Source organism: Orbicella faveolata, unplaced genomic scaffold (assembly GCF_042242905.1).
Source record: "Orbicella faveolata isolate gen_17 unplaced genomic scaffold, um_ofav_v1 contig_46, whole genome shotgun sequence".
Lineage (NCBI taxonomy): Eukaryota > Metazoa > Cnidaria > Anthozoa > Scleractinia > Merulinidae > Orbicella > Orbicella faveolata.
Window position 1 is genome coordinate 27,570,001 of NW_028301576.1, and position 25,812 is coordinate 27,595,812.

At 37.3% G+C, this 25,812-nt stretch overlaps 2 protein-coding genes and 1 long non-coding RNA gene across 5 annotated transcripts; 2 read left to right on the plus strand and 1 right to left on the minus strand.

The window, feature by feature from the left end:
• Positions 1-7,094: 7,094 nt before the first annotated feature.
• Positions 7,095-8,867, minus strand: LOC149099358 (uncharacterized). The gene is made up of 2 exons (XR_016203740.1): positions 8,158-8,867; positions 7,095-8,080 (listed from the first exon to the last, which is right to left on the minus strand). It is a non-coding gene; the product is annotated as an uncharacterized LOC149099358 (long non-coding RNA).
• Positions 8,868-12,740: 3,873 nt separating this feature from the next.
• Positions 12,741-17,205, plus strand: LOC110064449 (uncharacterized). Of its 3 annotated transcripts, none has more exons than XM_089277843.1 (6): positions 12,741-12,914; positions 14,403-14,719; positions 15,133-15,301; positions 15,646-15,679; positions 15,854-15,904; positions 16,421-17,205. In XM_089277843.1, the coding sequence occupies exons 1-6, from the start codon at positions 12,828-12,830 to the stop codon at positions 17,203-17,205; spliced, it is 1,443 nt and encodes a 480-aa protein (XP_089133969.1). In that variant the 5' UTR covers positions 12,741-12,827. The 3 variants fall into 3 exon arrangements, with proteins under 3 accessions (XP_089133969.1, XP_089133970.1, XP_089133971.1); XM_089277844.1 differs by having other exon boundaries at positions 16,430-17,205; XM_089277845.1 differs by lacking the exon at positions 16,421-17,205 and adding an exon at positions 16,363-16,396.
• Positions 17,206-17,243: 38 nt separating this feature from the next.
• On the plus strand, positions 17,244-23,948 carry LOC149099359 (uncharacterized). Its single transcript, XM_089276811.1, has 13 exons — positions 17,244-17,363; positions 17,467-18,565; positions 19,644-19,715; positions 19,974-20,030; positions 20,195-20,294; positions 20,468-20,527; positions 20,698-20,789; positions 21,132-21,224; positions 21,385-21,460; positions 21,777-21,858; positions 21,985-22,041; positions 22,376-22,512; positions 23,555-23,948. The coding sequence occupies exons 1-12, from the start codon at positions 17,244-17,246 to the stop codon at positions 22,439-22,441; spliced, it is 1,974 nt and encodes a 657-aa protein (XP_089132937.1). The 3' UTR covers positions 22,442-22,512; positions 23,555-23,948.
• The last annotated feature ends 1,864 nt before the right edge of the window (positions 23,949-25,812 follow it).

Genomic DNA, 25,812 nt, shown 5'->3' on the forward strand with positions numbered 1-25,812 from the left:
TTGAGAACTGTCTGCTTTATATATGACAATGTGAGCATTGCTGGAAACATAACTTGAATTGATTAGTTGTTGGATACGGGAATTTGACTGAGATTGTTGTTGACATTATTGTCTTAAGTGTGTAGGATATGCCATCAAATTAACTATGGCCATCATGAGCAAATACGTCCCAGTTACTTTTACCAACCAGCAAACAACTGCGCAAACGATGTTTTGAAAAAAAATTGCATTTTAGATTTACCATCCTTTACAAACTTGTGCAGAAATGAATTTTTGATCATATTTGCCATCCTAGCAAAAAATATTCAGAAATGATACTTTGATCAGATTTATCACTTGACAAAGTACGTCAAAAACAATACTTTGGCCACATTTACCATCCTAAGCAAGAATGTTAAATAAGGGTAGTTTGACTAGATTTACCACTATGAGCAAACTACTTCAAAAACAATTCTTTGATCGTATATTACCATACTGAGCAAAAATGCTCAAAAGTAATAGATTGACGACATTTGCCAGTCTTACCAAACGTGCGTAAAAAGGAGTCTGACCAAATTTACCAGAGGGGTAAAACTGTTTGTAACCGAAACTTTGATCACATTTCACACTCTGCACAAAGCATGTACAAAACGTCAGTTTTAATATAATCTTTGCTACATGTGTAAATACCAAGTAAAACATAAACTGTACTATATCTTTACGAAGGCAAGTAAATTTAAAGAAAATGTGGTATTTACCAGCTTTGCCATGTATGCCAAAATTGGAGCACAGTTGATATTTGCCTGACAGCAAATTTGAGTAAATGGGATTAAATGTGCCATTTGCTCTAGGTTTGCCGTATATTTGCTATACTGTAAAAATACATTTTTTCGTCCAGTGATTGTAGTTGATTAGTAGATTCTGAAGAATGGATCTCTGTGGCTTGGAAGAACTGATACGCTGAAGCTTGACTACAATTGAATGTTCGCAATACTAATGCTGATTGCAACTGAAATCAAAATCGAAAATTCTAGTCCTAAAACGAAGTCTTCATGAGCTGTCAAATAAAGGAAAACGAACTATTCATGAGCTGTCATATACAGGAAACCACAATTGCTAAACTATTTAAGACTACAGAGAAACATAGTAAAATAATCACGCATTGTTCAAAGTCATGCATTCTTGATACATCACAGGCTGTTTGTGTTCATGTTCATAGATCACCCAATGAAAGTAGAACTGTTCATAACATGCCATAATGACAGATAAATTAACAATCGCATCAACTCATCATGGCAACCGTACTTTGCTGCGAATTTCAAATGCTATTCGGTTTTCTGTGATCTTTCCACGCACTAGGCTTTTTTGGCAAGATGGCAGTCCCACTCCAACAGCCATTTGGAATTACATTTTGTACACCAAGAGTAGAAAATGCACATGTTTCATGTGACATTATAATACAAGTGAAGTTTATTTCTACATTTTAAAATAGCTTTACTTAAGTATATTTAGGACTAAAGGGAGTTTCCCTTGCAAAACCTGTAACACATCAACAGTCACCGAGTTTGCGTGGCCTGTGGATAACAAACACTCAGATATATAATTGAACAGAACAAAAAAATATGCGAGTCAAAAGTAAATGCAAAAGCCAGAATAAGAAAAAAAAGTACTCAGTCTGCACTGTCTGCTCAGTCTGCATTTTGGGGTGACTGAGCTTAATAGGGCTTATCATGACTGGAATATGTACAAAGTTATCTATAGGACAAGACAGTTCGTGGCCTGTATAAATGAAAGTACTACATTTTAGAGGACCAGAGGGTTGTCAACAGACTAACAACACAGTCGATCTTGGATGTATAAAATTAAACATAACTTACATACACAGTGAAAACCTTTTAAGCTTACTTATAATTGCAAGAATACTCGCAAGTTGGAATATTTTTTCAAAACTAAATCTTACCACATCTCCACGGTGTGGTTACAGAATCCATCGAGCATTTACTTTTCCCCTGTAGGACATCTTCAGATTTTTGGAAACGTGTCTTGTCCTCACTAAGAGATAATGATTTTCTTGTTGGGACAATCAATGAGTTGGATTTCATCTTTGGAAAATTTGATATTGCAAATGACTTTATTTTACTTAATCACATTTTAATATTAGGTTAATATTATATCTACTGTAGATGCCTGAATAGCTTAAATACACTAAGGAGCTTTATAGCAAGAAAAAGGCATGTATACAATATTGAGCTCCATATTGCCAGGGAAAAAAACAAGTTCCTTAGCATTTTCAAAAGTTGGAAAGTTAACTAATAATGGTAATAGGACTGGGTGGAGTCCAATTCAGTCTGTAATCATAGAGGTAATTAACAAAATCGGACGACCACAAAGCGGGAGTCCGATTTGTTAATCACGAGTATGATTACAGACTGAATTGGACGACACGATATCCTGTTACCAATTAATCAAAACTATGACAAAATTCAAGAAACGAACAAACCATCGATTGATGACCATTGATCGCTGAACGATTACGTCTTTATGAATGCTGAAAAACACAGCAGTTTCCTCAACAAAGTGCACTGCAACAGCGCATGCAAAATGACACGTACTGTCCAATTACAAGCGTGATGCGTACACTGTCCAATTAATGCTCAAATCGGGCTGCTGATAGGCAATCACGTTTGAAAATTTTGCTATAGTTTTGATTAATACATTAATATAATAGATAACTTGATAGCCTTGTGTAGGAAAGCCATTGTTTTAGCTTTAATTTACTCAGTAGCATTGCATTTTCTTTCGTTTTCACTTATATTTATTTATTTATTCATTCACTTACTTATTTATTTATTTTGTTTTCCGAGTAGCTATTGTTGTTGTCTATATAGTTATAACAATTGAAATTTGTTACCTAAAAATCAATCAAAATTTATTTCCATGCAAATAAAAGTTTTTATGCCATCTCGTTTATACATTCAGTTTGTATCAGGTATTGACATGACATGTGTAGTCTTTAGAGGGTAAAGGTGGGTAGATTACTGCATTCGTATTACCGTCATTTGCTACCTTGGAGTTGTGAAAGAATCACGAGACAGTCAGGTAATTTCATTACAATAGAAAGTAGGATTGTGTAATTGTCACACCCTATTCAGTAAACGTACATAACCTTGTTTTCCTGGATCACAAGAGGGTAAAAGCGATGCTAGCTGTGACTTGCCCTCTTAGTCTGTAACATTAAATCTTGAACTCGTTCAAGCAAGGAAACAAAGTTAAGTACTTTAGAATAGAATAGAATAGAATAGAACAATCCTTTATTCACCTTCAATAGTTCATTACATCACAATACATTCTACATGATATACAAGATATGGCAGGAGATCTAGCAAGCTTTACTGAGCTTTCTTAAACAGTGACCTCGGGCTTGAAAATCATCAGCGACATTTTCAAGCCCTCGGTCACAGTTTTTCACTATACAGACCTCCCAGCCGGCCACTAACATATATTTTCCTGCCAAAATCGCAAAACTTGTAACCCTCATTAATATTGCTTGCTACAAGTAGGACCATGCAAACGCACCATTCAGAAATTTTGGCATGTATAGTTTTTTCAATTTTGTGCCCAAGTGATATGACTTGACTTGACATTAACATAAATTTAGTGACTTAGCGATTTAGTGACTCTTAAGAATCTCAAATTTTTTACATTAACGTGCTATTTTTCAATTGGATGAAACTAATTAAGGAAAATCAAATGCCGTAGCAGTGTTTTCCACTTTCCTCAGATAACATAAGTGTAAAGATCAGGCCCATGAACTCATCAATTAAGGCAGTCAGATTTACCTTAACCAATTTAAAGTTGATAGCTATTCTGCTCTTAATTCAGCTCCAAGCTATTTTGCCTCTATGCTTTCGCAGCGTTCTAAAGCAAATTCGTCGCAGCATTTCAAATTGTTTTTTAGTCATCACTAAGATATCTTAACTGCCGCTGCGGTATTTTCCTTCTTTGACTTGACGACAGGCTAACACTCATAGTGTCATTTTCCTAAACTCTTTATATTCCTTTGTTTAACTTCCCAGTGGATAAATAGCCAAGTGTAATCGATCTGTATTATTAAAGAAAAACTGCGCGCTATTGTTTAAAACATTAAAGAATTGATAAGTGTGATCTCGCAAGTATTGTTTCCGTCGGCAAGAATAGTTCCTGCTGCCGCCCAGTTTTCGCAGGTGCAAAATATATCCTATCATTATTCATACAAACGTCTGTCGTGAAGGCTGCTGTTATTCAACTCAAAAACCAAGAACTTTCAGATCATGCATTGATTATCTGCCCAAAATTCATCCCTATCTATGAGAGTTATTTGCAACTGTCAGACTTGATTTCGAATTAAGCATTCTGTGCCCAGTTTATCGTTTCAGAGTTAGAAGACGCATATTTTTTTAAATGTATTTTTGGAGCGGCAACGCTTGACCCACATGGGCTTTAACTTGGTCAATTATCACACATTTTACCAAGATTGAAAGTAATTGTTGTCAGCTCCATACAGTTCTTTAGGGGTCCACCGGCTTGCGCTATTTTGAGAGAGGACAAAGAGGACAAAGCTGACCCAACCCTAGGGAATAATGCGGTGGTGGAATAAAATGCGGACATCACGGACACTTTCTTTGTACGTGGTTTTTGAGCAGGTAATGCTGAGTAGGCAGCAGTTGCAATCGGTAAGTTTTCATTACAAATTGTTTCAAACCCATGTTTAAGGATACATCACCAACTTGAAAATCTTGTCTGAATTTCTTATATTTTTGTACGATTTTCTTTTTTGCTGCAAAGGCATGCCGCAGAGACCATTTATAGTTGATATTGGAATGACAAAATCGCTGTGGCCCTGTGCTCAGTTAAATGATTGAGACGCATAAAAATCTACAGCGTTTGCCTTTGGAGTAAGCACAGAAACAGGGGCCCCAGAACTGCAGTTTATTTTCTAGAATGGTTTAAAGTGTGGCATCGGTTTTATTTGACTTGGGTTTACGCTACAGAAAAAAACACTACTGCTGTTAAAAAGTTGAGTACAACAACGCTGTAAAAGCACTCGGTCTTATGTACCAACAACACATTTCAAAGAAACGCCTGAAGCATGCAGATAAAGGAAATAGCGTTGTGAACCTACTGACTTACAGACTTTTAATTTTTTTATTTTGAACTCATGTTTGCGTGTCATTACTCTTCACTATTGCAGATTTCTTAAACACATGGCAAGCAGACGAGAGTCGAGCAGACGCAAATCAAGCGTTAGCGATGATGGTAACTGCCAGTCTTTATTTTATAATGTTTGCTTCCTTTTTGGCATGGATCACAATTCATGTTTACCAACTAGGATGCCTTTTGATTGATAATTATCTGCTTATTAAACTAATCGGTTCTTCTGTGGTCGTTTATAGATGCACGAGAGAGAACGCTCGAGCAGAAGATGCGAGCGTGACAACCGTAGGAGACGGATAAGACGAGTGCAAAGAGGTATTACACTGCAGAAAAATTGTTTTCTTTTTATGATTTTCAAAGTCCACAGTTGGTGTAATTAAAGAACATATGTACTGATTGTGGGTCCTTTTCCTCGTAGAACGCAATGCAGAAAGAGATGAATGTAGAGAAGAAGAAGCAGAAGAAGGGAAGAAGAGATGAATTACGAAGACTTAGAGTTTTTGAAGGCGACTTAAGAAACCGCCTGCGGTTGAGGAAAGGTTAGTGTTCATAGCTGTTGGTGACTGTCTTTCCTGGCATTGTTGCGAAGAAAAAACAAATAGGTATCTTTACCATGCATGGAACTGCAAAAACACAGTTTAATAGTTAATGAGTCGATGTTAGATGTTATTGCGGCAGATTCCGCTAAAAATATGTTCATAGCACGCTTATTACTATTTGGAACATCTCACATTGAATCGTTTCCTAACAGGATCCGCAAGTAAATTTGCAAGTTTTCTCGATAAAGTTTGTCAAGCCTTGTAAAAAATACTCAGGCGCTTGCTATTTTGTTTTGACCTGAAGTGAACGATCCTCTCCAATTATCAAATGAAAAGGTTGAAGTTCTGTTTTTTCTTTGTAAGTCAATTTGAGAGCCAAAGTCTTCATTTAACAAATTTGGAAGTTATTTTTTTACGTGTTTGTCCTGTTAATAATCATGAATTTCGGCATACTGTGTGGATCCACTATAGCCCAGTGTATCCGCAAAATTCTCCCGCCAGTATTTTTGACCTATCAAAAGTCAATTAAACTGCAAGATCAATATAGTTGTGACTATCTCGCATGTACCGTTTTTCCCGTGCTTGCCATTAGTCATTAGTCTCGTATTAAATTCTCTATGGCTTGGTGTAAATCATTTACACAACCTCTCTCCTGGTATACTTAAGGAATAGACCACAAGTTTTTATGGTTTATAGACTCATAAACCATGTGGGATGTTGGAAGAACATTAGAAGATTTCGTAAATCACTAGCCGCAGGCGATTGATTTACGAATTCAAGTGGTTTATCATGCCTCTAAACCATAGAAACTTGTGGTCTATTGCTTAGGGTTAGAAAACACACGACATTTCTATGAGTTGACTGGCTCAATAAACCATAACTGATTGTCCAATCTGAGCGTGCACATTCATTTAATTATTATATAACATGGAATATACCACTCGTCAGTTGCATTTTCTTGGTATACAAACTCACCTAAAGGTTGGGCGTGTATACCGAGAAAATACAAGTGACTCGTGGGATATTCCATGGTATACTACTCGAAAGCGTTGCATAACTAGTAAGATCGGAACAATCGCATAAACAGTCCTCTTCTACACGACCCTGTGTATTATTTCCTATGTAACATTCGAAATTTGTAAATTTTACATTCATATTTATCAATTATCTTATCTCCCATAGTGCACTGTTTTAACTGCCGAGGAATGGGCCACAAGGCAAGGGCCTGTCCCTTGGCCAGGATTAGAAGACGAGGAGGGAGAGGCAATACACATCAGCAGCCAGCACCAGCACCAAGCACTATTGTGCACCACCACCACCACTATCAAAATAACACACGTGTTAATTTCTCTTAATTTTTTCTTTTACCGTGATTTTCGGCTCTTATTTTGTTTTTAAATTTCATGTTATCTTCCCATGAGTAATAATTTTTCTGCAATTCTTTCATCTCGTTTTGCCAATAGAAATAACTCCAATTTTGTTTTATTATTTAACTAAAATAATTTTATGCTTTTTTTCACTACCGGTATAATTGTTTCTCGTTTTTTCGTACTTTTTGATATAAAATAATCTTCAAAGATCCCCTTTTTTTAATTATTATTATTTTTTTAATTTCACATTTAAATTTTTTCGTGTTTTTCTTTTTTCACGGTTTAAAATTGATTTCATTTTTCTCTTTTTTCCTATAAATGACATGTTCCCCAATGTTCTCATATTTTGCAATTTAGAATAATTTTCGTATACAATAAACAATGATGTTTTCCAACTTTTTTTATTTTATAATACGTCAAAAGAATTTTGATTTGGCAATAATAACTAATTTTTCAACTTTCTCTGATTTTCCAATGCCAATAGATCATGATAACATTTTCTTGCCAATACTGTATAATAATTTCGCTTTTTTATGTTTCTCGTAATATCTAATGTAAAATAAATTTTCCATTTTCTCAATTTTCCAATAAATATTTCTTCATTTTTTTCAGGAAATTTGTTATATTTCACAATATAAAATAATTTTACAAATAGAACCATAGAATATTTTCAAATTTCATCTTTCTTCCAATATACAGTGATTTTACATTTTTACTTTTTTCTTATTTAATGATGTAAAAGTTTCTTTTTCAAGTTCCAATTTCCAATAATAACTTATTTTCCAAAAACATTGTCATGATTTTATTTAAAGATCATAGTAACTGTCTCTCCGTACTGTCAGTGACGGTACTTTGAAAATCTTTTTTCCAAATTTTGTGGAGTCGGATTTTTTTACTTCCTTGTAAAAGTTATTATTAGTTAATTTCTTCTTCATTGGCCGCTCTTGCTCAAAACTACTCCAAAGTAAAATTTTCCTTTCTAAGATTTCTGCCTAGTTCCTGCTTGTCCAGAAAGCATAAATATGACCGGAAAATTGCATCGTTACTCAAAATTGGTATATCTTTCAGTTGAGTACATGAATAGTGCCTAAAAAGTTCACACAAAATCTGTATTCAATAGCGTGTCTTTTGCTAGCCAGCTTTTGTCGGTCAATCTTGTTCCCAGGGTTTCTCTTCTTCCCAGCCCCTGGAGCGAGAGAGGGGCGGGAAGAAAATAGACCCTGGGAACGAGGTTGTTTGTCTGATATTTTTGTGTCTATTTTGTTATTATTTTTTTTAATGCGGTCAAATAAAAGTAAGACTCCCCGTTTCTCTTGACAGCTAAATCCCTAAAAAAACGAAGAATGCACGAAAAATAGTGGAACTACCCCGGTGAGAAGGTAGACTGCCTGCCAGACGTTTAAGTTTCAAGTGCATGCGATTGGAACGTCTACGCGAGGTTGCGAGCGCGGAGAAAAGAGATTTTTTTCTCCGATTTGCCACCTTTGAAACCTGTTTGATTGCCGGTTCCGCCCAAGTTTGCAAACTGATACCATTTCGCGGCAGTTATTGTTGTGCAATCTATCGCGTAATAGTGAACACTGAGTTTAGTTGAGTTTGTTCTTCGTTTTCAGTGGACGTTTTAACTGTAAACCCTTGGAATGATGGAATGAGCTATGAGAAACACCAAACAAGTGTCCCTAAAAAAGAGACGATATCAACTTTTCGTGATTTTCTGTTCGCTTCTTTCTCTAATTTACATAACATTAAATGAGGTACAACCGACTACCCGTATCCTCTAAAGACCTCTAGGGTGAAGGGGAAAACTTAAAATGGAGGGTCTCTGAGCAACTCTGCATCTTAACGGCATGTAGGCTGAAGTTATTCAATGTGTGGGCTGTAAACTCTACCAGTCCCTGCCTGTCGCCCGCTCGCTTTAATTTTCAATCGACCACACTGACCGAGTGCCTAAACATATGGCGTACGATCCCCGCCAAAATTCATTGCTTGAATTTTAACTTCATCATTTAAATTTTCAACTTCAACGATTGAATTTCACAGCTCCATTTGAAATTTTACACTCTTCTTTTAGATTTCACATCATTGGAAGACATTTTTTCGCTTATCTTTCCGTTTTTTTAACTCGACCTTTGTATTTGACATTCCTCGCTGTACTTTTGTAACTCGCTTCGTCAAAATTACAGTCGAACCATTCATTTTTGACTCGACGCCAGGAATTATACTAAACACTGAAGTAATCATCATACGCTGCTACTTTTTATTAGTATTGATACCAGAACCAGTATTCTACATTTGACTGATATGCGAACTTTGTATTCAATACTAGCCTCATGCATTTTGCCACTCGCCGCATCATATTGCAAACTCCACATCGCAAATTTTCAACTTGACTTTTGAATTTGTGTCTACGCTTCAATGATCATTGGTTGAGAGTGGGAGGGGAGGGGAGGGGTTAGACCTCTTCCCCAGGCTCTCTCGGCTTTCGGCTCCATTCATCCCATTTTCGCGGCTACTTGACCGCCAGCTTTCTTGTTGTGCTCTTTCAGCACATGTAGGCTAATATCCCGGGTATTTGTACAGTTCAGTGTAGCGATGGACCCATTGAACATGACAAAAAGGAGACTCTTTCGAACTCCTTTCTTTAGCTGATCAAAGTAAGTAAACGCATCTTATTTGTTGTAACTATTTTTATTTAAGTTTTTAATGAAGTACAAGGCGGCCTGGTGGTTTGACATTGTTTTCATAATATTTGCTTGTGTTTGCTATGAAATAACTGTAGCCTCTATCAAAACATGACTGTTGGTTGGACGATTCCTTACCATTAAGACAGAGAATCCATTTTTATCACAGGATGGATAGAAATTTCGTTGTCTAGATACCCGGCACCCGGCAAGTGTTTTCAAAATACTACATACCTGGCAGTCTGAAATTATTCTAGAATTTCAATGGAAAAAATCCATCCAATCCTTCTTAAAACTGTAGATATTTGTTTAGAAATGTCATGCAATTTCAATTAGAATTTTTGTAATTTCTATTTTTGCCGCTGGTTTTTTGCTTTGTTTTCGAGTTAAAACGTATTAAAAACTTGGCTTTTCCTAGCCATGTCTTTAGGAGTTTATTTGTTGAACAGCAAACAGGCAGACTGTTTATAGTGTATGAAGTCAAAACCAAAGCTCACAGCATATATAGCGGAAATCTGGGAACAGATTGTTTACACCGGTTATTGTGACGTGAACACAACACGTGAATCGATCGAGCGTCAAACGAAATGCCATCGAACAAAAAAGAGATGTGCCGCATTAGAGACCCATATGGAGACCCGTACGTTGCGCAGAAGGGTTAATCTGTTAATCTGTCAGCCTATTTATAGAGCGTTTTCAGGTGGAGTCATCAAATTCTTAAATCCAAAACTAAACAGCCACCAGGCATTTGTAAGCTAACAGGCTAACGAGAATACAAATTTATGAGCAACGATTAACGAGATTAGGCTCGATTACCGGCCGCTGTTCGGGAAAGGAGCCCGCGCTTCACGTAGACCAGACTTGAGCAAGCGGCGGAAATCGAGCCTACAACAAGATGGGGGATCCTGTACAAAGAGGCCAACAAATTTACAAAGCTCTTTGTAGCCATGAAACAAGCAACACTCTGTTAAATCTGTCAACTGGTGTGGGCGGACACCCGTAATTGATTGACGAATCGGAGAGGTCCAAAAGATCTTTTCTATTTCCGCCAGATCAATTTGAATAGAGAACTATTTGTTTTGTTGATATTCCCCAGGCCCTGGATATTGACAGCTCATTTGGAATGACAGGTATTGCAGTTATAAACGTGTGCGTGTGCCACGAGGCAATTTATACTTCAGCATCGCTTTGCCGATACACAAGGACCACTTAGGACCACTAAAAGAAAACGCTTTTTCACGCTTCTCGTTAGTTTGCCCGAAAGCTAATTAGAAATGAGTTTGCCAGCAAGTCCACAACTTAGCATCAGCGATGCAGAGGTATGTCTGAAATTTCCCTTTCCTGAGCCGTGCGTTAAATAATTGCAGATGACAAAGGCATTCTTTTGCTGTCTGTGTGCCTTTTATATCAGTCATAATTTCAAGATGTGATTCAGCAATCACGAACTCATTTCACAGTTTAACGCACCATCATACTGGAGTCACGAGTTTCTATTTCTAATTCGGTGGAAGTTCAAAGTGCTAGTGATTAATTAAAGCAAACTCTTTGCAGGCGAGAGATCATGATGACAGGGACTCTGTCCACAGCTGGGAATAGTTCAGTGATCAGGATGGCCATCAGGGGGAATTGATTTCCCCATCACTCAGTGAGGTTGGTATACATTGATTAACTTCTCTTCTATCGGTCAGCAAACTAAAGACGCTGTTGTCTGGTCCAACTACTACCCAATCTTGAGCCCCATATTTTGTTAGCTGAGCAATAGTCTAGTCAGATAAGAACGCTTAACTCGGCCTAACCGATTAGGAAAAATAATAGCACTTTTTTTTCCCCTAACTAACCTTGCCTTGCACATAATTTTGGATATCATTTCGTATGATCAGAATTGTAATCAGTTTTATTTGCATAGCTTAAGGTGGCTCAAAACAGTTTCTAGCACTTAGATTGCGCTGGGTCATTTACAACTACTCTTTATCACTTGAAGCTACACACATGTTATTAAAAAAATGCATGATCATTGGTGAACACATTATCATTTTCGTGACACAAGAGGTTACCATAGGAACAGTATGACCTGCTAAAAACGCCATTAACTACAGCTTTAGGGGCTTATAATTCAAAAACGTCATGGTGAATTTATGGTTTTCTATTATTAAATTTTAAGAAGTTAAATTAAATTAAATTAAATTTTTAATGACACAACTTTTGGCAAAGTTTCAAAGAAATTTTTTGTACATAAGGTTCCGAGTGACCTTAAATTTTGAGTTATTTATTTAAAATTTAAGCTTACTTATTTAATCCCAATTTAATACGTATGGCTAATTGCGAGAGGGTTCACTATATCGTCAAGCCATGTTTGCATGTTTCAAAATGTTTTATGGTTTGATATAAAATTGAAATAGTCTCAGTCAATGTGCATATATTTGCTTTTAATAGCTGACAATATATATGTGCTGCATGCATACCAGTTAGTCTTAAATTGTGTGAAAAATAATTTCTTGCCATGTAGGGATCCGACAATGGGGAGTTTGAATAAGTCTTTGAGAGCCTACGCGGCTACCTTACCGAAACACCCAGTCCAGGAATCCCCGTAAGTATACAAAAATATGTTGATCATTCAGCTAATTTTACATATGTACAGGAAAGGAATTTGTTTGGTCAAACAATGTCTATTTTTATTTTAGTGGCAGCAATCAGAACTATGTTGTTGTTAAATCAAAGTGTAATATACTTGTTGCAAACAATTTGGAATATAAAGTTTTATTGCTCTCTGTTCAATCAGATATTGACTGTCATGGATGTGCAGGTTTATTGGAAAGGTTCACGACTCAATTAAGTTAGATCTTGAATTCCATCAGCATGTATATAAAATGTACAAAGTAATTTAACAAGGTTTGTCTTACCAACCGTGATTGCCTAATTAGAAGAACCATCCACAGGGATAACTGCATGATTTGACAAAATAAATTGCAGTCAGTTTCCAGGGAACAAACAGTGAACTTCTTCACAAGACAATAAGACAATTGTTATGAAGTCAAATGTAGTTCATTTAGTAGTGGTTCCATTAAATGAAGTTCAGCCAATTATTGTTTGATTCACAGGAAGATTCTGATGATGATGATGAAGAGAGACAGGAAGAGGAGGAAAGTGACCAGGTGTTGACATGTAATTTAATTAATTGTCAATAAGCATTTAATTTAAAGTGAAGTGGTGTCAATTACCATTTCCTTAATGTAATTTGCAACTGCAATGCACTTGTTTATGGCTAAAACACAATCAGGGTGACAAAGTAGGGGTCCCTTAGATGCTATTTTGTATTTAAAATGTTTGTTGGTAGAGTCAAATGAAACAAGTCTATGACTGATTTTTCAGTGCATAAAATAGACACATATATACCATTAAATTATTGTCAATAAATTTGTCACTCATAACAATATTTATCACAGTAAGCATGCATCAATTAAATTTTTTTAAAAGGCATGTCTGAACAAACATTTTGAGTGAGATATATAATTGAACATGTTAAATCATACTATTGCTGATTTGTGGAATTGGTTGAAGATCTTTAATGGGGGAAGTACCCAACCCTTTGCATAGTTTTGATTGCATTTGTTTTGTTTTTGTTTGTGTAAACCACCCAGCTCCCTGCAGACCCTCCTGGAAATTCAAACTTTGCTTCCTGGACAAGTGAAGTTCCAACTGTACTTGTCCACACCTGAATTCTAGTTATCCTTACATCCCAACCCATACTGTTGGGTTGTCTAATTCTAACCCTAACTCCAATCCGCAAAGTGCTCTTTTGCATGTACAATTAACTCTTGAAATTGATCACATGATAAGTTGTTGTGCCAGTTTGCAAAGCGGATGCTTTGGCAACTCAGGTGTTTTACTTAATTATACCATCCACTGTCACAAAAATCATTTGCAACCTTAGTAGTGCCAAGAATTATATTATTCATGCTCGCTTTCTTGATAGAAATCTTGAGCTCATTATCTAATTGTTTAATAGAAATAAATATTAGCATGAGGTGGCACAAGCAAAGAGAATTTTCATTTTGAACATCAAAGTAAGCAACAGAGCTATCAATAAGGGCTGCACCCCTTAGCACCGGTTACGGCTGAACATGTTGGATGGGTCCTTGATGTTACGGTTGAACGTTGCTGTTGTAGGTTTGATTCATCCATAAAGTAACAAATTTGTGACAGGTATGGAGATCAAGGCTACACTTGAATGAAAACTTAATGACAGCCCTGAGCAAGTTGTTTTCTTTTTTAAATCTTGGTACTTTCTAAATGAAATAGAAAACAACATGTTCTCCGTGATTCCATTGATTTACAGAACCACTCATGAAAATTTTGAAGAACTTGAAAAAAGTTAGAAACACTCGGCTAATGGCTCCTGTTCCAGCAGCATTTCAATTTCTCCCAAAAGTTCACTCATGCTTCCACAACTTGATAGAAAAATTGTATGTGCTTGGTGATAAAATAGAGTGTATGACTTAGCAATTTTAATGTTCTTAAATTGAGTCATTGTTTAATTAATTATCATGTCTTTGTTAATTTCATTCATTTTAAGAACAAAGTTAATACTTAATGTGGTTTTATAGAGATCTCTTGTCATGAGTTGATTTTGTTTTGGACAGGTTCTTTCCTTTACCAGAAACTTGGCTGGTTTGGTAAGGCAAAATTTTCAGGGTATTCCAATTTCAGCTCAGGGACAATCAAATGAATCAGCTGTCCCAGCTTTAAGCACTGGGAACAACCCAAAGGGGCAGGTTTACAATTTCAATGTGGTGTTATTGGATCCCAGTGATGATTCAATTCCCAGGGGTACTGTCAGGCAAGATCTTCTTAACACTGGCAGGATTGTCCAGATATCTTTGGGTAGGGGAACACAAGAAGCAGGAGCACTGAGAGCCCTGAATGGTGCCTTCCCTTTCCTCAGAGGAGCAACCACAAAGCAAGTCTAAAATCTAAAGCAGTTTCTTAAATTTTAATCATTACCAGCAAGGTGTCTTCATTTCACCATTTTATTTTGCTCAAACTTAATTCAAATTGACATCAAATTCTCTAACAAGATACAACAACAGTTTCATATAGCAGAAAAATGCATTGGCCACATTGATAACATTTGATGATAACTGTAGTAACCTGGCAGTATGTACATTGCTTTTAATAATGAGATTAGTCCAGCCAAGACAAGAAGATCAGCACCCAATTAAAGACAGACTCTGATGGACAAAATCTTTGGAAACTCTAATTAAAACAATCACCCTGTTTTCAGCAATTTTTTTTTCAGCTCTGTAGTATTGGTCTACAGTATGAAATAAATTGAAACGCTTTATTCATGGGTAATATTACTCTGCCTTTTAGTGATGGAGAGTACTGCTTTGAAATTCTCGCGACTGATAAAAGCTCGAGAAACGTGTTGATCCCTGCTGTCCGGCCATCTTCAGGGTTTTCTGCCAGGGAATTGAAGAAAATGTGTGGCCAGGGTGCACTGTACCTGCGCTTAATAGAGAGCAGCCCTAGTGATCATGAGGTACTCATTCATATTTACATTTAAATATATTTTTTTTATAAGTTTACAAAATAAGCTCACAGGTGTCCTGCTGAAAAATGTCCATGCATAGTGTTTAACACAAACCTAGTACATTTTGCCTGAATGCTTTAATGTTTAAGAAACAAATAAGTGCAAATGAAGAGATGTTTCTAAAAAAGAATTATAGGCACAAGTAATCATGACACCTTTGTGTAGAATTAAGCTAACTGTAGACAGTAAACTTGAACAAATAAACTAAATCCCTTACTTCTCTTATTCCTCTGATTTCTTTTTTTATATACAATAATTTTTTTAGATAACAAAATTTTGTTTTTTCTCTACAGGATCAGCCACCTAGACCATCAGCATCACGAGGAGGTGGGTGTGAATTTGTTATATCAATTGAATAATGTATGTAAATCAGTATTAAAATTCTGATGCTGCAATGTCAAGTAAAATAACTATGGCTACTCAGATGCCAGGGTTTAAATGGTTCAATTGCACTTACTTCATAAAATGTTTCGTATTAAATTTATGACATCTTTTTTAAAGGACAGAAATCAAGCCGAGGCTTATCATTTAGGCAAGGCTATCTTCCTCAAGGTAATTGAATTTTCCATTGCATTCAAGCCAACATTTAAACCAATGCGATATTAAATCTCATGCCCATACTTTTCTGGAAGCTTACTTGAAATTTCCCTGAAGGTTGACCCATGAGATTTTCTCTCTTGGCACTCAAGTTAGGGGAGCACCTACAGGGGCCTAATCATCAATATCTTGGTGGTCAGAATGACCAAGCTAGGTACAAGAGAGTACTTGCTCACAGGGGCCCCTAATTATTACATGTTACCACGAGACTTTACTGATGCCAATGAGGGCGATTCTTGAAGGAAACCCAGCAAGTTTAACCAACTTAATGCTGTTGATTGATTGTACAGGATCCAGATATCTAGATTTTGTAGTCAGTCTCTAACTTGTTAAGTTAAGAATCAATGGTGTGAACTAATTTCTCCTTGAATGAATGGCTTCTTGACTAGTAATCTTCTCTCACATTGCGACAGCACTTTGAAAGGTTCAATATCACTGTGAATACTCTTTCCTTTTCTGGTTGGTAAATAGTGGCCACAGCCCAAGGTACAGCCTCTGGATCTGGGGGAGGACAGCAGGCAGATTCCAGGGTAAGGGGTGTAAGCAATAGATCCACCTCCACTCGTACTGCCACAACCCATGCTAGTAGTGTAGATGGAATAAACAATTATCACAACAGCTCTAGCAGCATAAGGGCACATCCACCGACCAGCCCAACCTTGACAAACACTAATGACACAGGTACAGGTAGGTCAGGGGTTGTGCCAGGGAGGCATACCAGAGTGGGATCTACAACCCACACTATATTGACACGAATTGTAACATCCAATGTGGACACTGTTCAATCAAGGGCAGGGATTGTGTCAGGTAGGCGTAACAGATTAGGATCTCCACCCCTTACTACATCAACATGTACTGTTACAGTCAATGCTGATACTTTTCAGTCAGGGGCAGGGAATGTGTCAGGTAGGCATAACAGAGTAGGATCTCCACCCCATACCACATTGACTCGCACTGTGACAACCAATGCTGATACTGTTCAGTCGGGGGGATGGATTGTGTCAGGTAGGCGTAACAGATTAGGATCTCCACCCCGTACTACATCGACACACACTGTGACAACCAATGGTGATACTGTTCAGTCAGGGGCAGGGATTGTGTTGGGTAGGCGTGACAGATCAGGATCTCCACCCCATACTACATCGACACTCCCAGTGACAACCAATGGTAATACTGCTCAGTCAGGGGCAGGGATTGTGTCAGGTAGGCATAACAGATTAGGCTCTCCCCCCATACTACATCAACACGCACTGTGACAACCAGTGGTGATACTGCTCAGTCAGGGGCAGGGATTATGTCAGGTAGGCATAACAGATTAGGATCTCTACCCCGTACCACATCGACACACACTGTGACAACCAATGCTGATACTGCTCAGTCGGGGGCAGGGATTGTGTCAGGTAGGCGTAACAGAGTAGGATCTCCACCCCGTACTACATCGACACACACTGTGACAACCAATGGTGATACTGTTCAATCGGGGGCAGGGATTGTGTCAGGTAGGCGTAACAGATTAGGATCTCCACCCCGTACTACATCGACACACACTGACAACCAATAGTGATACTGTTCAGTCGGGGGCAGGGATTGTGTCAGGTAGGCATAACAGATTAGGATCTCCACCCCGTACTACATCGACACACACTGTGACAACCAATGGTGATACTGTTCAGTCGGGGGCAGGGATTGTGTCAGGTAGGCATAACAGATTAGGATCTCCACCCCGTACTACATCGACACGCACTGTCACAACCAATGGTGGTACTGTTACCACGCAGGCAGTGTCAGGTGGGCATAACAGAGCACATGTAGGAGGAGGAGATCCTCGCGGTATTCCTACATGTACATCAGCTGATGTTGCTACAACCAATGCTGGTACTGTTACCTCGGGGGTAGGGACTGTGTTGGGTAGGCGTAATAGAGTACAAACTCCATCCCATACTACATCGACACATACTGCTACAACCAATGCTGACACTGTTACCACGGGGTCAGGGAATGGGTTGACTGGAAATGCCAGCTTGGGAAATCCACTCAGTACTACCCCTTCAACATACACAGTAGCAACTAACATTGTTACTGTTACAACGGGGTCAGGGAGCGGGCTGGATAGGCATATCGGTGTAGGGACCATTCCAACCACGACAACTTTTACACGTCCCTCAACAATTGACATTGCGACTGGTGCTGAAGCTGAGAGAAGTGCTGAAGCATCTGTTGGAGGAGGGCTTCTACCACTTAGTGTCAGTGATGGCATAGGTTCTGGTAGGCAATCTGAAGAATCTCTTGGGCTAAGTCATCAACCAGGAAGTACTGTCACAACTGGTAACAACACTGTCCCCACCACTACTACAGTGACAACAATAACAACAACCACTACCACTGTCTTGGGACTGCCAAACACCACAAGTGGTACTGATGAGGCTATGCAAGACAGTGACGATGATCCTCTGAGTATCTTTAGATTAGATGATGTTGAAATGGAAGAACGGGGTCGTAGATGGCGTGCAACATTACCAAGAGAAACAGATACCAGTAATGTGGACCAGGTACCTATCAGCAGAACTGCTACACCAAATCCCGTGACCTCAAACCACACCATCCCAAGGCCACCAGGTACTGTATGGCGTGTTTTATGTCAAAATGCATTGGTTTAAGTCATTTTAAAGATTTATAGAGTAAAAGCTGCACTTATCTTAACAACCCAACAATTAAGCATCCATAATTTTAGTTTACCAAAGGTTGCAGTAGAAGATCAAAGTTTCAATTAGTAGCCTTCTCTTTCTGTGTACGTATCTGTACATATCAATTCTTGAAGGAGCATTTGTATAATGTATATTACAATAAAGTTTCCATATAACGTGCGCTCTGATTGGCTGAAGGTGCATGCTTTATCAGAGAACAGAGCACAGGTTGATGATGGTAAGTTGGCTTTCAAATGTTTGTCGGAATTTTGACAAATTTGCGCCAAATTAAACATCCCCTGTGATTCAGACAAACGCAATGGAAACGAGCTATTTGTCTGTAGTAAATATGGCTCACAGAGACCATTGTTAGCAACAGTAGTGTTAAAACTGTACTAAAATAACAAGTTTTGCTAGATTCCCGTTGACAAAACACCTAACGAAATAAACAAATTCCCAACCTAAACAGTGCTTCAATAAAAGACATATTTGTTACAAAGGCAGAAATTATACTTAAGAAGTAAAACAATGATAAAAAACAACAATTGAACTGTCTCTGTTTACAAGAAGTGGGGAAAAACACTTGACTTCGTCTCGTGTTTTCCCCTACACTTCTTTCGTGCTCTACTGCTTCCTGTGTGCTTTACAACAGAACAGAGCACAGTCAAGGCTTCTTTATTTGTTGATTTAATCATGTTTGATTTGGAGTTAATGTTATCATTACGCTACGCTTTTGCAGGACAGGCTGGACATATGATATGATTTGATCAGTTTATGGGAAAATAAATTCCATTTGAATTAATAGCACAAACAGACAGGGAGTGTACAGCAGTGGAGAGCTACATTCCTGTGACTACTATGCATGTGTCAGAGCTGTGCTTGCACTTTGCACCGTGATACTGCTTCACTACATGGTTTGCTAAGTATTTTTTTTTATTAATAACGTATGTGGCACTGAAAGGGAACTGAAAACTAATACAAGTACATTTATTTACTGTTATGTGTTTCAGGTTTAACTGCCTCTGTAATCACAGCCGGAGTTGCCAGGCCATCTGCTGAGAATCCAAATACAACAGTTACAGGTGAGTGCTCTTTTTTTAATATTGCTTTTTCCTTGACTAAGTCACAGATTCAGGACCCATGAGGTTAACATATTGCTTTATCAGTTATCACCTGAAGCACTGGCAGACTGGTAACCTTGAGAGGGTTTTTTTCTCAAAGTACATAAAACTTAACATAAGAATTGTTGAAGTTTCAATGATTGCATTTTAGAAATGAACATGATGTCTTTTATGCAGCATTTTTACTTGACATGTCTTGTGTTCCAAAATTCTTTTCAGGAACCGTTGAATTACCAGATGCAAGTGTGCTGCTTGATTTATTACCTCAAACTCCTGGTAAGAGTTAACATATTGTATCAAATACAAACTGCACAACAAAAATAATCTTATCAGTTATCCCATTGAAGGATACAAGTGCAATTAGCCCAGTACGGTTTGTATTAATTAATATTAATATTCAATACCATGTAGTACAAAAAAGGGTGTTTCTTGTTTTGCAGGCCAGCCAGCAAGTGCAATGCAGACATCCATTGCAATGGCACAATCTGCAAGCCTGCCATTTAGTCATCCATGCAACTTCCATGTGGTGAGTGAAACAATGCAAGCTGACAGGCTTTTTAAAGTGGATATTAACCGGTATTACATATCTGACAAATCATTTGCATTAGCAACTGGTATATCATCCTTCTTTAACATTATTAATAAATTAATAACTGTCATAAAAAATTCTTATCGACTTACTATTTTAGCTCATGCAAATGGCTAGAGTGGAGAGAACCCTGTCGACCTGCACTAATGTGTGTCTGTAGCAAGAGGCAGTGGCTACTGTGGAGGTAACAAAATCTGATTTGACATGCAATATTATATACGCCCATTATAAGCTTGCTTGTTACTAAATGGTTGCAAATAACATGTGTGACAGGAATGGGTTATCTTAACCTGGTGCCAAATGACATTTGTTAAATGTTAAGTAATCTAATATTAATGATATTTTTTTTTTCAGGATGATTTTTGAAAACAGAGAAATTATTGACTTGGTGAATGAGCATTTTCTGTTTTGGGTGCAATCATCTGGTGGAACCGCTGGGAAGCAAGGTAGTATATGTTACAATTAACATTAGCATAAATACAGGTCCTGCAAAGTCATAGCATGTTTGTGAGGTTCTTTCCCAAACTGGAAAGTCCTGACTGTTAAAGAAGACTAGATTGGGCCACGGCAGGACATTTACTCTAACACCACATCAGTATATACTATGTTTAATTTTTTTGTCATGAAGAACACTCACCCTAACTTGCAACTTGTTGGACAACATTATATTAATATTTAATATTGTCTGTTTTGGACTATAATTAGCTATAATTAAGTACTTCTTTTGCTGTATCAAAAAATGGGAAATAAAAAATCAATTTGAATTCATCATGGTTGGTTGGTTTCAGCCTTGGCCACTTTAAAAGATGAAAGTAATACAGGTACGATGGCTATAGTTTGCAGCGTTGGTGGCAAAGAGAAAGTTTTGCTCAAGATGTCAGGTAATTAATTATTCCACACCATCGCAGTTGGATTATGTTCTAGATTACTCAGTCTCAAATCAAACATTACTTTCAGTTTGTAATAATTATTGAAACTGTTTTGCCTTTGTTACTCAGTCACTCATGTATGCCTCATCAGCGCATGATGTTTCACTCATAGGCCCACCCACTGTAGCTGAACTGAAGAGAGCTCTGGAGGAGAAACTTACAACATTTCAAGATCACAAGAGAAACTGGTATACAACTTTATTCAACTTTTATCATGTTATTGTCACACTATGATAATGAGATGTGCTGGAAGTGTGTGACTTCAAAATTAAAATTATATCTTAAATTAGAATGTGAAATATTGAACACGATTGATTTTATATTTTACTCTGCTCATGAAATAATTCATGTTTTAAATATAAGTGCATGTTACCAGCTACTTTGTCAAGCTATTCGATTACATTCAATCAAATCAATCAATCAATCAATCAATGAATCCCTCAATCGATCAATCAATCAATCTATCAATCCATCACCTTTTTATTGTGCAATATTAATTCATAGGCTCAGACTACAAGAGGAAAGGGAACTGAAGAGGCAGCAGGATCTGGACTATGAAGAGTCACTCCAGAATGACAGAGAGAAGGTGTGAAAAACTAGCAGCACTTTGGCACTCCATGATATGAAAAGAACTGTATAATAATTTTTAAATACTGGCTAATTATATCAAGTGATGTTCTAGCACATCTGATTAGTTCCTTATTTGCTTCAGGCAAAAAGGCAGAGGAATACAAAAGCCTGTCAAACAGACGATGAACCAGCCCCTGAGGTATCACATTTGATATTAGTAATGCAACAGATAAACTATTCTCTTGTTGCTTCTTGCTAATTCAAGCCATTGCCATGGTTAATGGCTGTAATGCATGTACCCCTATCATGACCTTACCACTGTAGAAAACAGGCTTGTTGGCTTTTTCTGTACCATGAAAAATATTTCGAAGGCATTATTTTGAAAGCATAGATGTCCAGCATATATATACACCATCTTTCAAGGTGTTTCTCCAGCCTAAATAAGTTATTAATTAACAAATCATACAAGACAAATTTAAATCCAATAATGAATAATGGGTAATACATTTATAATCTGTGAATTTGTATTCCAGCCACAACCAGAACCAGATGAGGCCACAAATCCACCACCAACAAAGAGGCTGAGACGGATGAATTGACTTGTGTCATCGTTATTTTGCCAGATGGAGAAAGGCACCAGTTGGATATTTCACAGGAAAGTCCATTGAAGGTGGGTAATGTGAATACTCTGAAGAAATGCAGATTTCGATGCCTTTCATTTACCATTAATATTATAACCCAGATGTATGCACAAGACCATCTAATAATATTATAACCCAGATGTATGCACAAGACCATCTAATAATATTATAACCCAGATGTATGCACAAGACCACATAATTTGTTGTTTCTAATGTAGCCTGCATCACTCAGTTTGTTGTTGCCCCTTCAATATTGGAAAGTTTTGATGGTGAAATTCAATTTGCCCTTGTCTCAAGGCTCCCCTTTTTATTATATGACACCATGGAGTCATGGATATGCTATTCAAAAATATCATCCTAAGGGGCTCAATTTATGATGCTATGGGCAGTTAAGGTGCATGTGAACAATGTTTCCCCAAAAATAGGCTTTTGTATTGAACAAAACTGTGTCATGAGCCATCGAAATGTAAACGGCCATGAGTTTTTAAGTCTCAGGCCCATGTTTCTTGTTATTCAATGCAGCCTAATCTTGAATCACACACTTCCAAGAGAGACAACTGAAACAATGAACCACTATAATGCAATATACTGAAGTCACTATTGGAAAAACTAAGCAGTAATTAGGGAGTAACTACAAAGTTAAGGATATACAGTGGTAAAATCAGAGACTTGCCCATATCCTCATTTAAAATCCCAGACCTTGGCTGATTGGAGAACTTTTTTTTTCACAATTCTCGCCTGTCAGATGCCATGATTATTCCCATCATAAAATTAATGACCGCAACTGAACTTTTTAAAATTTCCATTATAAAAGAAGTAATCAGGAAATATCAACTTGACATCAATGTACAGCAGATGTCTCTCTCAGGTGTTTGCAACTCCAGGAGATGGCTGAAATTTAAGCTGTGTATAACCTCTTCTGGGAAATCAAAGAATATTATCGGTGTGATTGGGTGGGCACAATCCATTGTCTACTAAAATAATATATTTGTTGTTATGTAAAGCAATTTGGTGAAATACTACATCTAAAGGCCTCTTATCTCATCTGCTTGCATTTTAAATTAAACACAGGAGTTGTACCAACCAGTCAGAAATTTGCTACCTGAAGGCTCAACAACCATCTCCCTAATTAGCTCATCCCCGTCCGGCTCTATAAATTTCAATACTTCAGGATTGATGACTAAAAAAATTCTAAAAAAAATCGGATTATTATCGTTTCCCCTGAAATTTGGAGACATAAAACTAGAGATAATTACCTAAGCACATGGCTAGTTTCACGTGGAATGCTTCAATGTGGCTTACATGACGACATTGCGAAATCACCCAATTTTAAGTCAAAATGGCGGCGTTTTGTTGAGCGAGCGATGTCCATGATTTCAACGTCCTGAAGATGTTTTCGGAAGCGGACAACATTCCTAAAGGTATTTGAAGTAAATACGAATGTAATTTTACGGTTAGCAAGAAATTAGAAGCGAAAATTTTAGGTAAGTGAGCTTGCATGACCTTCGCCATGTGCTACTCAAATCCACGCATGTTGTTCAAATGCGACTAAATTCCCTTCGGACCGCCGTTTTTCCGTTTGCAATCTCAAATAATTCTTGAATTATGTGTCTTGAATCGTTTTTGGGATCGTAGAGCTCAGGAACTTTGGAAAAAAGCTTCGTTTTGTTGAGTAAACACACTTTTCGAAAAGACGCGTAACTCGATTCGAGTTAATATTCAACTGGCTGTTGCCATGGTGACGGAAATGCAAGATTTTTAATTAGATAAAAAAAATATTCTAAAAAATTTCGGTTTCGATGGTTTTTTGCTCTGTTTTCGGGATATGTTTGCTGATAAATTAAGGAAATTAGTTATTTCTACATCAAATTTGACCAGTGGAGTGGAAATACATTTTTTGAATATTTTTTTACATTTTTCCTTTTTTTTTTGTGAAGTTTAATTTATTTAAATTGTTTAAAAATTACTACTAGCTTCCATGAAGGAAAACTTTTTTTTTCTAGAGAGTATTTTTTATGCTCTTTTAAATGAGATATAGTAGATTATTATCCTGTAAATATTTGCTGAGATATTAATGAATAACCTTATGACCTTTTCCACGCCCATTTTCTTAACTAGACGAAAATGAGCTAACCTATCAAGTTGACGGAAACATCTGGAGACTAGTTCCTGACCACGAAACCACGTCTGTGGCACAGTTTCGAATCGAGCCAAATTGTGTCCTGAGGTCCAGTTATGGGGAAGACTTGAGTGAAACTGATCCCTGAAATGACCATTTTCATTTGAGTCAAGAACCTAGCTCAATGAAGGAAATACCTGACTTGTTTCTTCAGAGAATGGCTATGTGGGAAATGCTGACTCCCGAAATTCACTTGTGAGTGTTTCCAGTTGAGACTTGCAGCACACACTATCTTTAGCCAATTTAAAATGCTGACTTCTGAATCAGTTGAGAACTGCAGCATTCATTGAAATTAAAAGGTTTTTCATTGATTTTAGCATATTTAAAACATGCTTTGGCGTGATTGATCAGATCAACCAGGGGAACTCAACAGACTTTTTAAACTTTTCTGCACCAAGCAAATGGAAAATTTATTCACTTACGTTTTAAGAGATTGGTACCACTGAGTTTTTGATTTCATGCATTTATATTTCTACTTAAATCAAAGTCAAGATCAGCATTCTTTCAATGAGCAACGATTTGAAGCATATTTCTGTTTTATACAAACTAACCTATCTACTCATATTTTACACCTGTAAATCATGCCAGAACACAAATGTCCCATTATTGACCTTTTTACAATCTTTTTATGCCTGGCAACAATGAGTCAAGTTGGTTACTTGATGATACCCCCTGAGACTTGGAGTGCTACTCCGTATCTATTGTGAAACATTTGGTCACACTACACACAGTTGAGTAGAGTAAGAGAATTCCAATGTACATCTGACCAAAGAAAGCAGGATAATACCCTCTTAGAAATGAGGGGGGGGGGGGACCAGGAAACCATTGCCATAACAATGGGTCTGTATTTGTTGAGTATAAGTATATAATTGGTATTGTTTGTCTAACTCCACAAAATATACTAACTGCCTTAGCCTTAGGTATGATTAGCAGCCTTATGGTCCCTTCCACACTACACAAGAGAAATTTGAAAACACATGCAACTTTATTTTTAAGTTAGGCCTACTGTCCAAAATATAATCTGTCAGGAAAATGGAACTTTTCTAAAATGCTCTGCTCTACAAACTGGAGGAATTTGAAAATGCCAGTATGGATGAAAAAGTTTGAAAATGAAGCTTTTCGAAGATGATGACATCACAAAAACCGTGTG